Below are 15,494 nucleotides of genomic sequence, written 5' to 3'. Positions count from 1 at the left end.
AATCATTGACTTTTTATTAATGATTAAATACTTGCAATCCTTGAATTTCGCTTGGAGGGTCTGGAGGGTGGCAGGAGAATTGTCCATAGAATGGTGTTTGACTGGTAGCGCTAATAATGAATGTAATGTAGCTCTTGCGATGCTAAAGGCAGCAACACTTGTAGGCGCTGCTCGGATGACTGGATTGGGCTTGCCAGCTTCATCCGCCATATCTTGGAGCCGGACGCAGGTAGCTAAAATAGAGTAGGTTTTGCCCGTGCCAGCCTTGCCGTCGAGATGAATTAGCAGCTGTGGAGGGGTCTGGTTTAGTAATACTATAGTATAGTGGTCTACTATAGAATGGTAAAACCTCTTCTGTTCATCGGAAAGCCTTTCAGGGTCACAACCTCGAGTAGCGCTAACCCGTATGTCAGATACTCTTGCAGCAGCTCTTCAATCTCGAACATGGGTGGATAGAATATTATATTTGCTAACATGTGAATCCCAATTATAAGCAAGATCCTTAGGCCGGTTCGATATGTCGTCCTCGTTTATAAGCATAATACGAGGGTTCCGAGGGTTGCGCAAATTCCATTCTTCCTTTGCGTCAATATTATTACGGTCTCGAGGCTCAGGGCCTTCTATGTCGTATTCATCGTCTGAACCAGCTTTATCTTCTTCGTCAGCTATAGAAGGAGGATCGTAGTAATCGGGCATATGCAAAGAATCGCTATGAGGATCTCGACAAAGGCGCTTGCAAGCGCTATAAGCTAAAGCGAATGTCGGATGCTCCTCTTCGGTAACATCAGTGAGTAAGTCGTCTTCTTTTCGGTGGGGATGGTGCAGCATTAAGTGGGTGCGTGCGTTGTGCTTATAATTGTCGTGGACCTTAATATTTGAGTATTGAAGGAAGTAATTGATGATCTAAGGCTTGCTTTTTCGTAAAAAATTCTTCTTTTTGCAAGTGTATATATCGTAGACCTTAAGGAAGTCCAAAAGAGTAACCTCCTCGATTCGCTCGGGGCGTTGTCGGTACCGCTGAAGGTTAGAGAGTTTGGGTTCTAATCTATACTCATTTAATTCCATTTGGTACTTCTTGTCTTCATCTGGTCGGCAATTCAAATTGATGAAGTTCCGAGTGGATTTAGTTAAATTGATCCCAAGGAGCAAGTGACAAACCTCTTGGGCGCTATAATCCCTCTCTCCTAGCAGCTTATTAAGCATCTTAGAGACTAGCGAAAGGGCTGGAGCCTTAGCATTGATGTGTTCTAGCACCACATTGATAATATCTCTGTAAGAGTCGGATTCTTTTTCATGCTTAGAGCAATACTTGGAGGCGTACTCTAAGAGACCTTTGAGGCTGGATACAGGCTGTATATCCGTGTTGGCTAACCAGCTTAATACAAAAACAGGTGAAAAAGGGTTTTGCAAAGGATGATTGCGCTGAGCGGCGAATTGATACTTGCGAGGATTGATCTTTCGATTATAATCAGCTGTCGGCTGCATAAGGCGCTTGTAGTAAAATCTGCAAGAAAGGACTCTTGTATCTTTGTTTTTGCGTAAACAGTATTTGGTTGAGCAAACGCGATGGATCTGTATCCGATTAATTAACGCAGTGAGTTGATCGACGGTATTCTTGATCATACTGAAGGGTAGAGAGGTGGGGTTTTGCAGATCTGGTAAACGAGTGGCATCAGGGTTATAAGCGGTAATATAATCCTCTTAAAAGCTGACGAAGTCCAGAATACGAAAGTAATCGTCCTTCTTGAAGTTCATACCAGGTCCAGGCTCGCCCGCATCGTTCGGTCTGCCCTTTAATCAAAATATACCGTGAATATGGCCCGAGCCACGGTCTTGCTACTCTTATCGTGCCCAAAAATCAGTATACGGCAAATAATGACTTAAGATGTCCTGCAAAAAAGCTTGCTAACGGATGTAGATGTAATGAGCAATGATAGCCGGGTTCTCTTGGACATTGACTTATACTATCTTGGCTCGCTCAGCTTGGTTGGCGGCTTTATATTCATCATACCGAGGAAGATGGCGCTGAAGGTCTTCTTATTGCATGTCCGCAACACTCTATGTAAGAAAAGCTGCTGTAGCGTTTGGCTGGGACTTGGCCAATGCTTCTAGCTGATAGCCTTGCTTCTTTCAAAAAGGACGAGTGCTATCGATAGCTTGCTTATAGCGCACGATCTGATTGAGGAGGGCTGGCTGCTCTTCCAATTGATCTCGCAAACCATCAATACTTAAGTCCTTGATATCTTTCCGAGACTTGACAAAGTAAGAGGATACTTTTGCGACCTTAAGGCGCATTAGAATATTGAAAAGGTAGAACCGGAAACGAGAGTGGGTCGCAAAACGCTCATCGCGGTACCTTATTAAGTGTTTAGCATAATCCTTCATACTAACTTTTCGGAATCGTTGAGTATGGAAATCGCTTGCGCCGGTAGGGAAAAGTGTAGGAAAGGCCAAACTAAAGAGCTTTTGATTAGGTTTTAGCTTAGAGATTGGGGTGGACCGCTGGCTTGGAGTAGAGGCAAAAACATGCTGCTTCGATGCGAGTTTATTGACTTGGGCAAGGAGCTGATTGGATTCCGTAGTATCTGGATTCAAATCGGGAACGGTGGTCTTTAAAGGAGGACGCTCTTGATCATTAGGTAAGTCATCGTTAGGATCCAAGTGATCCTTTACATCAGGTAGGGCATTTTCATCGTCTGCAAGAGCTTTATCCTCGCTCGAATTTTCTTCAAGATTACCGCGAGCTTCTCGGCGCAAGCGGCGGCGTTTCTGTGCCGATGACTCTGTAGCTGCTGGAGCCGCTGTCTTTGGTAAAGGCTGTTCAGGTGTTTCGTCTTTAATAGTTGTGACCCGCTCTTTCATATCTTCATCCACGGGCAAGGAATCTACTAGGTCCTAGTCTATATTGATATTAATATACTTAGGATTATTTGCCTTCAAGAAGGTAAGCTAGATATGGATTGCAAAGCGCCGAACTCGGCATTCCTTCTTGAACTGCTTGCTGATCCGAGGGTCTTCATCAGTACCCTTCGGCTTGAGAATAATTACGTTGACTTCTTTAGGCAGCAAAGGAAGGTTTTCAAAGAACTTAGCGTTATTGGAAGCAAAGGTTATTACGTGGCCCGAGTACTTATATTGGTGGCCGCGGTGGCGCTAAAGCGACATGTTAACATGCAACGGTGAGATCAACGCTTTTTCTAATGCCGAAAGCTTCGGCAAGTAATCCGGCACTTCACTTGGGTCTATGTTATTGCCAGCTGTCATGAGATAAGGCTGCCCAGGAAGATCCGGTTCTTTGATAAATCTATTACGGCGGTTACACTCGTGACAAATAAGATCGCTGCGGACTACCTTTAGTCTCATTTCGAACCATCTCTTATTGCAGCGAGAGCAGAGGTCCATTTGGATAGCTCTTATAGTCGAATGAAAATCCTGGATCATCTTCTATTCTTTTCTACTAACCGCCGGCTTGTATTCGGCTGGAGTAGCATACGGTTGTGATAGGTCCGAGAGAGGGATGGACCCTTGGAACTGGAAGGTGCGGCGGCGTTCTTGTTCGGCTTAAGCAGCCTCTTTAGCAGCCTTTCGTTCATCTTTTCGCTGTATGCGGTTCTCTCGTTCGATATTGGCTTGGATCCTTCGAGCCTTACGTGTCTCACGACCTTGCTTTAAAGCGTTTGAGCGATGGCCGGTAACTTCTAGGTCGGATCCGGAATCAGAAGAGAACATTTGGTTCCGTGTAATGCTAGACGATTGTGGAAGAGATGGGCTAGAAATTTGTTTTCTAGGACGGCCACGACGCAATTGCAATTCTGATGGAATGCGAACAGTAGGTTTTCTTAGACGACCTCTTCGCCCTTTCATTAAGGGGGATGAAGACGGGAGTGGGAGTTCATCATCCTTAGAGTCCTCTTCTTGGTTATTGTCTCGCTGTGGTTGATAGGACGGTGGCAAAGTACTAGGAACCTCTTTAAAAGAAGACGTGTTATCCGTATTAAGTACATTAAGTGGTGGCAAAGTGTATAGGATCAAAACGGTGGGCTTGGATCGCATATTAGAAGAACCTAATTAGTATTAGTAACTTTAGTAACTTAGGTAACTTGGGTAACTCTGGTAACTCTAGTAATTTGGGTAACATACTTAGACCGCTTAAGCTTCTTTGGAAAGCTTCAGACTCTGCTGCAAATCCAATGCGCCGATTCGGAAGAAGTGAGCCTTAGCAAATTAGTAACTCTAGTAACTCTAGTAACTTTGGTAACTCTGGTAACTTGGTTGGAGGGGCCTACTTATGCTACCTTGCGGCGGCTTACGTATAGAACCGTATGAACCTTCAACAAAACCCGAATCCTGTACGCGCTGGGCCGTATAATCGAAACCTTGGTAACTTTAGTAACTCTAGTAACTCTGGTAACTTGGCTGAAAGGACTTACCTATGCTACCACTTGTGCTACTACTCATGCTACCACTTATGCTATCCATCTTACTACCTCGGGCAAGCTCACGCGTAGAATCACCGTATGTATGTCTATTAAAACCTGAATCTTGGGTGTGCTGGGCCGTAGAATTGAAACCTTGGTAACTTTAGTAAGTCTAGTAACTCTGGTAACTTTGGTAACTTGGCTAGAAGGACTTACTTATGCTACCACTTGTGCTACCTATCTTATCACCTCGGGCAAGCTTACGCGTAGAATCATCGTATGTAATAGTATATTTATCAAAACCTGAATCTTGGACGCGCTGGGCCGTATAATCGAAACCTTGGTAACTTTAGTAACTCTAGTAACTCTGGTAACTTGGCTGGAAGGACTTACCTATGCCACCACTTGTGCTACTACTTATGCTACCACTTATGCCACTTATCTTACCACCTCGGGCAAGCCTACGCGTAGAATCACCGTATGTATGTCTATCAAAACCTGAATCTTGGGTGCGCTGGGCCGTAGAATTGAAACCTTGGTAACTTTAGTAACTCTAGTAACTCTGGTAACTCTGGTAACTCCGGTAACCTTAGTAACTTGGCTGGAAGGACTTACTTATGCTACCACCTGTGCTACCACTCATGCTACCACTTATGCCACCTATTTTACCACCTCGGGCAAGCCCACGCGTGGAACCTGTATGTCTTCGTAATGATGGTGAGGGCGGGCTGAGCCGAAGCGCAGGATTGCGCAACATTGTAGGGGAAGATCCAGGCGGGTATTTGCGAGGGGTACGCTGCGAAGGGTGAGGGTGACCGAGCTTGAATAGGGAATATCGTGGTGAGCGCTGCGATTTCCGAGGAGAGGCTCGTAATGGAGAAGCTGCAATTGGAGCACGTCGAGGTCGACCTCGAGGTCTTTTTGCTGGCTGACTATTATTAAGAGGAAGAGTATGTTTCGATTTGAAAAGAGATAGCTTAGCATTATTTTTATTTCTACAACCTTTGCAAGTAGCGAATACTTTGCTTTGATCGTCGTTCTGAAATGACAAGAGAGGTTGAAAAACATCTTTTAGCAGGCATTTGCGGTTGGTACAAAGTTTCGTCTTTATATTGTAATAAAAGTGGTTGTTGAGAAGGTCAAGTTGTTGATTAATCAAGGCGTTACGCGTAAGGGTATCAAGGTGACGCGACGATATATGCGGCAGAATTGATGGCGGTGGCTGAATTAAGCTTAGCTGTGTTTCATATTTAATTCGGGCCGACCCGTTCCGAAAAAAGTTCAATAGATTGACATGGAATAAAAGTCTTGGCACGCTCACAAATCTTGCTAGATCCGTATAGAATAGTCTCACGTGATTGGATGACTAACCACCACCACAACCTTAGGACCCTTGGATTACTCACCACTACTACAACCCTTGGATTACTCATCACTACCACAACTATTGGATTACTCATCACCACCACAACTACTGGATTACTTATTATTACCATAACTACTGGAATTTATCTTAGGTCACCGTTGGTGATAATTAACTAGCTAAAGTCGATATAAATATACCGATATTAAGGTCTATATATAAAAAGGTTGTTCGTAATAATCAACTTAAGTAAAAAGAACTTAAAAGCGTTAAAAGATATAATTATAATTAAGCTTTAATAAAAAAGAAATAAAAAGAAATGAAAAGATAAAAAAAAAACCGCTAATTAAAACTTAACGCTCGCAAGAATGCTACTTAAAAAGAATTAAGCGTAAGCAAAACCTTTTTTAAAAATAAATTAATTTAATAAAATATATTTAAATTATAAAATGATGTTATACAATATTCAAGTATATAAGACGTTGATATATAAGTTCAAATCAATAGTTTAATAACAAATTCGCTAGAATCTAAACATGTTTTCTTAAGCTATTAATTCGTTTTTATTTTAAATTACTTTAATTACTTACGAAGATACCGATCTATTTTAAAGTCAAGAGTTCGAAAGCTTTACAACTAGTTTCTTTGGCTTAGTATTATTAGCAACTATTAAATGTTTTAATTAATATTATATTTAGAACGTTAAAGAGATTAAGACTTTTAATACTTAATAGTTATAGACCTTATAGTATTTTTAATAATAAAAGGCTAATCAAAATCCTTTGCGAATCGATTAGAATAAAAAGAAAACTTCTTTTGTATAGATTAGATTCGTTTAAGCAGCTAAGAAATCAATAAGAGAGCTTATAATATGCTATAAAAAATGCGACCGAGCTTTAAAGCATTCGAAGCTAAAGGCTTTTAGAACGAAAGCATTAGCCGATTATTAGAAAACGGACGTTTGCAAACGCGTTATAAATAAGCTAAAACAAAAGCTTTAGTAAACTCAATTAAGATTTAAATCTTTTTAACGCAATTTAATACGTTTGTTTTTATTTATAAATTCGGTTAATAAATCTAATAAATCTAATTAATAAATCTGATTAGTAAATCTAATTAGTAAATCTAATTAGTAAATCTGATTAGTAAATCTAATTAGTAAATCTAATTAATAAATTTAATTAGTAAATCTAATTAGTAAATTTAATTAGTAAATTTAATTAATAAATCGGATTAATAAATCTGATTAATAAATAATAAAATTAATATTAAATAGACATATTTATCACGAAGAACGCTTTCGCATTAAGACTTAAAATCAGCATTTCGAAAAAGTGTTTTAAATATTATATTATCTACGCGAAGCTCATTTCGAATAATTAATAACTCGGATTAGAAATCTTTTTGCGAATTATAAAACTTATATCTTAAGCTCTTTAATGCTTTAACTATTAAGCGAGACTTCGACGATAAGATTCTAAAAATTAATCGCTATCTATTAGACAATTTACTAATTAATCAAAAACTTAGCATTTTATTAAACTATTAATTTAGCATTAAGCTTTATTCTTTTATATGCATAATCGGAATTGCAATTACAAAAGATTAGTATATGATTCAACTTATACTTAGATTTATATACGTTAAGTTCAATTATATAAAAGAAAAATTAGCAAAAATTATTTACGAACGCTTTATTAAATTAAGCTTAATAAAAAGGATAATCGCGATTTTAATAGATAAGGCATTTTCGAATAATATAATAATAAAAGAATTGCTTAAATGCGTCGAAGATGCGTTTAAGAAAAAGCTTTTTATAAGCTAAAAGATTCTATACGTTTCGTATATAGCTTACGTCTTGCAATTATCTCTTAAAGCGTTGCTCGAACCGCGATTATCGCTAACGAACGAAAGCTTAAAAAAGCATTAAGAAGAAGATTCTAATATAAACGAGCTAAAGAGAGCAAGAAGACGCGATAAACGAAAGATTACATATACACTTGCGATTATAAGTTTTTTTTTTTTAAAAAAAATATTTACTAATTATATTTACTAATCATTAATCAATATACTTAAGTTCGGAAGTTTGTTAAGTGTGTTACGGCTAGCTAACTTCGAAAATCGCGATTTAATAAAACGATAAAAGCTTTTATCGACGATTCAAAGCATCCTTTAACGAAAAGCTTAAAGCTTGTTTTAAATGTTGTTACCAGGGCAAAGGACCAAGTTCTTTGTAATTGTCACCAACGGGCTAATTACTCGATTATAAAAATCTTTATATATTTAAGTAAATTATAAAATAAATAATAATAGAATCTAAATAAATATAAAGGTAGTTAATATAAGAAATAATTTATTTAATAATTTATTATAAGGAAGAAACCTTTAAAACAAATTACCGGGAAGACCTTATACCCTTTTTTAAATTACTTATATTTGATAATTTAATATAAGGGGGAGACCCCCTTAAACCCCCCTTTTTACTAAGGAAATATTATACCCTTTTGCGAATTACTTGTATTTAATAATTCAATATAAGGGGGAGACCCCCTTAAACCCCCTTTTTATTAAGGAAATCCTATACTCTTTTGCGAATTACCTATATTTAAGGCAACGACGTGCTTTACGTATAGCAGCCTTACGTAGGTTACGTATAACAGCCTTACGTAGGTTACGTGTGGCAGCCTTACGTAGGTTACGTGTGGCAGCCTTACGTGCGTTACGTATGGCAGAATTAATGGCGGTGGCTGAATTAGGCTTAGCTGTTGTACATGAATTAAACGGGCCGACTCGTTCCGAAAAAAGTTCAATAGATTAACATAGAATAAAAGTCTTGGCACGCTCAGAAATCTTGCCAGATCCGTATAGAATAGTCTCACGTGACTGGATGACTAACCACTACCACAACTACTGGAATTTATCTTGGGTCACCGTAGGTGACAATAAAATAGGATTTTACATTTTATATGCTTAATTGATTTATAACTTTTAAAGATATTATTTAAAGATATTGTATAAAGATTAATAAGATGAGTATTTTTAAATTATTTAATACTTAATAAAAGCAAATCTTATAGCTAATCGATATCTTTCGACTGTTTCACTTTTTAATTATACACTTAAGTGAAGAGCTTAGTTTTATTATTTAATACGGATTTTTAATGTTCGATAAAATATTCGAACGTTTAAATAAAGCATAAGCACGATTAAAGTCTAAATATATAAAGATTTCGAAAGAAAATCGCAATAATTTTAAATAGATCTTGCAATTAAAAAAAGGCGTTATCAATGCTATCGAGAAATTAAATAAGTATTATAAGAAAACGTAAAAGCCGCTAAAAGATATTTTTACTTTCGCGATAATCTTACATGTTGCTATTAAGCTAAGGACTTTCGACTTAAATTTTTCTTAACTTTACGAAAGTAAAAATTAGTTTACAATATATCGAGCGAGATTCGAAAAGCTTTTTAACGAACATTATAAGTCTTTAATATCTATAGCTTAACGTATTAATAATATTAAAGCAATCGATCGTCAACCGATAGCCGCTTTATTACTCCGCGGCAGATTAATGCTAAGTTCTTTTTTATAAGCTTCTTTCGAAGATATAAATCACGAGTCGTCGGAAGTGCATGATTATCTTTCAGCTCGTAAGTTTGAAATTTTAATTTAAAACCTTAATTTTATTAATTTTTATTAATTGAGTTTAACGGTCGACGGACGAAAGATTTTAACTTCTTAACGAAACCTTAAGCCTCGGTACTTTAATCTAGCTCGAATAGCTAGAGATTTTCTATGCATCTTTTTAATTAGTATTTGCGTAAAAAAGATATTTAATATTGCAAGAGATATTTGCGATTATCGTCGCGGTAATTTATCGCTATTAACAATCGCAAAAAAAATAACTGCTTTATATGTTAAAATATGTAATATTCGCTTAAATAAAGCTCGGCATTTATTCGAATCGATTTTAGTATATTATAATAATTTAAATAAAGATCAGCTTAAAAAAGAATTCGAATAAAAGATATAAAAGTTTCAAGAATAGCAAAATCGTTAATTTTAAAGCTTATCTTGTTTTAAATATATCTTTGCTTGCGATAATCTTACGATCGATCAAGACCTTCGAATAATAAGTTTTAAATAACGAGAAGCTAAGTTGATAATGTTGAAAGCTAAAGTACGAGAATCACGTAAGTTTAAATAATATTGATTTTATAAATATTTATTAATTATATTAAATAAAAGAGAACTTAAATAGGTTTTAAGATATTGATAAAAATGTTTCGTTTAAAATGCGACAGCTACGGTACGGAAAGTCTTTAAATTACAAAAAGCATTTAAAAAGTAAGTTAATTTACTTACGATATTTTTACTTTTTATCGATTTATTAATCGATTTATTAATCGATTTACTAATCGATTTACTAATTATCATATAAGATTATATAAAGCGCATTCTTTCGCTTCTTAAAGCAAAGTCGTAGCAAATCGATTATATTCTTTATAAAGAAAAAAGAAAACTAAGCAAAGTAAATCAATCGAAAATAACTACGGATTTACTTTTCGATAAGCAAACTTAAAATGATATAGATTAAAACGTTCTTAATGATATAGAAAACGAAAACGATTTAGAAAATTTAAATTCGAACAGTACGAACGAATCGACTAGCTTTAAACGCTATATAAATCACAAAAATAAAGTGCAACGAAGTACGATATTATATAATATACGCTTTTATTTAAATATAAATTCTAACTTAAATATTAGCGATAGCAAATTTATACGATCAAAACGATTCGAATAATATTTCTCGATAAAATTATTTTAACGCAAAAAAAATATCAAGCCTTAAGCAAAGTGATGAAAAAATAATAAGTAAAAAAGAAGCTAATAGAATACCGGACTCGGCTTCGCTATCTTATAAAACCTTAAATGCCGCTTAAACTTCGAAACCTAGTATTTCGAAACTTAAAACTCTTTTAATCGTTATTTAAAATCAAAATAAGTTAATTATTATATATAAGTTTAACGACCTTAAATCTAATACTTTTATAAGCGAACGAATTACAAATCTATCATCAATTTTAAAGCGCAAACGAATAAAAGAAAAAGAAGATAATAAAGCGGGATTAATATAAAATAAAAAGAAAAAAGCTTCTTTTAAAATCAAGCGTTTAATTGCAAAAAGTATCGCTTTTGCTAAGTTTTATAATTAGCGACTTTGATTTTATTTACTAAATTACTTTTTTTATATCATTAAGTTTTTATATTTACTTGTTTACAATTGATTACAATGATTAATTGAATTCTTTTTTATCGATATCTTTAGTTTTTTTATTATTATTAATATATTTATATCGACCTTAGCTAGCTAGCTAGAAACACCGGTAGTAGTAGTTAAAAAAAGAGTTCACCCGTAAACCATGATTCACGAGTCAGTTAACATGCTTCGCTTAAAATGTTATATTAATCAAAGGACCTTTAATTTGATTATAAAACCTTTTAGTTAGCTAATGCACGTAATTCCTTTAATCATAAGTATTACCTTTACTAAACTTTAAAAGAGCTAATTCTTTTTATAATTATTAAGTTTTTTAGTAAAGTTAAGTTATTCGTAAAGCTATATAGCCCGTAAACTATAGTTTACGAGTAAGTTACGTGTAGCAGCCTTAAGTACGTTAGGTGTAACAGCCTTACGTAGGTTACGTATAGCAGCCTTACGTAGTTTACGTATGGCAATACGTTAAGTGTAGCAGCCTTAGGTACGTTAAGTGTAGCAGCCTTACGTAGGTTACGTATGGCAGCCTTACGTGGGTTACGTGTGGCAGCCTTAAGTAGGTTAGGTGTGGCAGCCTTACGTAGGTTACGTATAGCAGCTTTACGTAGTTTACGTGTGGCAGCCTTAGGTACGTTAGGTGTGGCAGCCTTACGTAGGTTACGTATAGCAGCCTTACGTAGTTTACGTGTGGCAGCCTTAAGTACTTTAAGTGTAACAGCCTTACGTAAGTTACGTATAACAGCCTTACGTAAGTTACGTGTGGCAGCTTTAAGTACGTTAAGTGTGGCAGCTTTACGTAAGTTACGTATAGTAGCTTTACGTAGGGTACGTATAGCAGCCTTACGTAAGTTACGTGTGGCAGCCTTACGTAAGTTACGTATAGCAGCCTTAAGTACGTTAATTCTTTTTATATAGCATTTATTAATTAGATTTACTAATTAGATTTACTAATCAGATTTACTAATCAGATTACGTACGATAAAGCACGTGCTATAGCCGAGCTATAGCCGAGCTATAGCCGAGCTAAGCACGTATAGCAAAAGGACGTGCAGCATGCAAGGTTTCTTTCCGTGCAGCATTTATTAATCAGATTTATTAATCAGATTTACTAATCAGATTTATTAATTAGATTTACTAATCAGACTTATTAAGCGAAGCGTTCCTTTTTTGTTCCGCATCGAGTTCGTGTTTTAAATATTGTAATTCACTTTTATTAAATCGAAGCATTGCATCGATTATTATTAAGCGACGCGTTATTTTCTTTGTTTTGCGTCGATTCATTGTTTTAAATATTATAATTCACTTTTATTGAATCGAAGCATTGCATCGATTCTTATTAAGCGACGCGTTATTTTCTTTGTTTCGCGTCGATTCATTGTTTCAAAACGCGTTATTTTCTTTGTTCCGCGTCGATTCATTATTTCAAATATTATAATTCACTTTTAATGAATCGAAGCAATGCTTCGATTACGATTAAGCTATACTTTTATTTTTATATAAGTATTCGCTCTTTTTCCTTTTCCTTTTCTTTTTTTCATTATCATTATAACTACTTTTTATTTAACTTTTTAACTTCAACCTTAACATTTAACTTCTTAATACACTTAACTTCTTAACTTTAACTTTAACACTCAACTTCAACTTCTTAACTTTAACACTTAACTTCTTAACTTTAATACTCAACTTCTTAACTTTAATACTTAATTACAATCATATTTAACTTAAGTAATTATTTTCTTTTTGATTCTTTACTTTTTGATTCTTTGCTTCAAGCTAATTATTTTCTTTATTTAGCAATATCGATTCCCTTTTTTTATAACGCTATAGTCGAGGTCAACCTTTTTAGCACCGATAGCAACAAGCTAATCAACGAGATACCTAGTCGCTATAAAGATTTCGTAGTCGTTTATATTAATAGTAACGTTATTAATTCAATATTTATTTGCTATGACGAAGAAGATACCGCTTTGTTTTTAAGATTAATCGGCTTCGATTACGAATAAAAAAGTCGCAAAGGTTTTGTCGACGAGTTCGGTATTAAGCATTACGGTGTTAATAAGGTTAATAATAACATTTATATATTATAATCACTAATTGATTTTTTATTTAAAAGGAGAGCGCTTAAGTCCTTTATCTTTTCGACCACTTTATCTTTTTCTTCAACTCAATTAAAAAGCAATTCACTTATAAAGATGTTAAGGTTCGATTGATCTTAAGTGATCTTATTCTTAAGCTTTTCGATAGCGATTATGCCGAAGCTAAAAGCATTTTAAAGAAGCTATTGATGCTATACCTTTTTATTATCGATAGCACTTTAGCATATAAACGCTTTACTTTTAAGTTCTCGGATGAAAATGAGTTTAAGTAAAGCAATAAGTGTTAAAAGCTAAGAGAGCTATTTAAATTAAACGAGATTTATTTAAACTATGCTTATAAGCAAGAACTTGAGCTAAAAGCGGAGACCGAGTTGAACGTATTCTACGTAATTGCAAAAGGACGGGTCTTTATCAACTCTTTATAACTAGTAGACTTAAGCTAAAGAACGAGTCTTTATTAACCTTTAAGCCTTTATAACTAGTAAATTTAACTAATACTTTAAGTCTTTAATTAGTAAATGTGATTAGTAAATGTGATTAGTAAATGTAATTAGTAAATGTGATTAATAAATGTGATTAGTAAACTTAATTAATAATTATGCATATGCATATTTTTATGTATATAAACCCTATAGAGTAACCCCACGCTCTATAAGGTTTCCTTATAGGGAGGGGCAGAATTTTGTACCCCCCGTAGGTTCCCCCGTAGAGAGGACTCAAAACTCCGTGGGGCCCCATGGGGCCCCATGGAGCAGCCTAGCACGCGTATTTATATAACGCGTCGACGCGTCGATGCGCCGCGATACATATTACGGAAAAAAAAAATTCCGGTGCCGGCAGAATTACTTTAATCCCCCTTCCTTCTTTAATTCTTCCGGAAAAAGTTCAATAGATTGACATGGAATAAAAGTCTTGGCACGCTCACAAATCTTGCAGATCCGTATAGAAAATTTCACGTGATTGAATGACTAATCACCACAACTACTGGAATTTATCTTGGGTCACCGTAAGTAACAATTAAAGATAATAATCTTTTTAATATTCGTTATCGTATGCAAAAAAGATAATGCTTTAATATTGTAATAGTTGAATCGACGATAATAAGTTACGTAACGAGCTAATTCTCGTTATAAATAGCGTTTTTTTAACGTAAATAAAGACTTTAAAAAACGTATTTCTTTTTATTGAATCGTGACCTTTCGGATTTAACGTATTATCTTGTTCTTATTACGTTTAAAAATGCTATCTTTCTTTTCGGAAAACTCGGTAATAATTCGCTACGTTCGACTTCTTTTGCTTTGTTTCTATCGGTAAATAAGACTTCGTTATCGCTGCTTAAAGCTTTGTAAAAATTAAAAGTGGTTAATAAATTTATAAGTTCTTTTTCGGTAGCTTTAAACGCAGCGTATTTAGCTAAGTAATGCGTTCGCTTTTTAAAAATAAATCTTAATAGCTTTTGTTTATACTACTTACTATTGTTTTTAATGCTATCGATTTGCATTTTTGAATTAATTCGATTTATTTAAAAAAGTGTGATTTCATTATTCTTAATTAGAATTGAAAAGCGGTTTAAGTAAGTAAAGAATATAGCTTTATTAGCTTTTTTCGAAAACTTCGATAGTATATATAGCTTGTTTTTTATTTTAACTTCGATTAATAAAACATTATCACTTCGACGAGAAAATAGCATGCGTTAATCATCGAATTGATTTATTAACTTAAGACTTGCGAGCTTTTTTACGAATATAAGCGTGCACTTTATACTAAAGATATATAAAATATCTTTTAAGAATATCCTTTTCTCGTTTTTTAATAAGATCTTTATAGTTTTAATTTTTTTCGAAAACATTTTTTTTCTTTTGACTTAAAAACTCTTTCGGCATAGTTTTAATAAAGTTGTGCTGAATAGCGAAAGAGTGTCAATTATATATAAAATGCAATTAGAATTAGCGGCTGCCGACGTAAGTAGAATCTTGTTGCGTCGTTTTTATAAAAGTTTAAAGAACTTTTTAATAATTAAGTTTTCTTTAAAGCTAAAAGTATTATTATCGGCGTCGGAAGCGGTAAAGCCGTTCTTTTTTTTGCTTTTAGCTTTAAAGCTTTTCGGCGCTCATCTTATTTCGCGCTAAAGAGAAAAGGAGTTGCTTTTTCGGCGAAAAAGCGCGTGCTAATAAGTGCGCAAATGCTCGTCGAGCTCGAGACTTTTTTATACTATGCGCAAAGCTTTAGCTGCTTTGAATCCGGCTTTTGCGAACTTGCAAGCTATGCTAGTATAAAAGCTAGAACTGCACTTAAAGTATTCTAAGCGTAGTTTAATAAAAGATTTAAAGCGCGC

The 15,494-nt window shown here is 34.8% G+C and overlaps 1 protein-coding gene across 1 annotated transcript; it reads right to left on the bottom strand.

Moving 5' to 3' along the window:
* Window positions 1-3,561: 3,561 nt before the first annotated feature.
* L3040_001844 (uncharacterized protein) lies at window positions 3,562-5,175 on the bottom strand (the record flags this gene model as incomplete). The annotated part of the gene is made up of 7 exons (XM_066156913.1): window positions 3,562-4,064; window positions 4,141-4,215; window positions 4,287-4,376; window positions 4,431-4,571; window positions 4,635-4,757; window positions 4,812-4,952; window positions 5,034-5,175. 7 exons carry the CDS (start codon window positions 5,173-5,175, stop codon window positions 3,562-3,564), a joined length of 1,215 nt encoding a protein of 404 aa, XP_066012919.1.
* Between the last annotated feature and the right edge of the window lie 10,319 nt (window positions 5,176-15,494).

The sequence above is a fragment of the Drepanopeziza brunnea genome (genome assembly GCF_022702325.1).
Source record: "Drepanopeziza brunnea f. sp. 'multigermtubi' strain 214-2 chromosome Unknown ctg2, whole genome shotgun sequence".
Taxonomy (NCBI): Eukaryota; Fungi; Ascomycota; class Leotiomycetes; order Helotiales; family Drepanopezizaceae; genus Drepanopeziza; species Drepanopeziza brunnea.
Note: the sequence above shows the minus strand (reverse complement) of the source record. Positions and strands in the feature narration are given on the sequence as shown.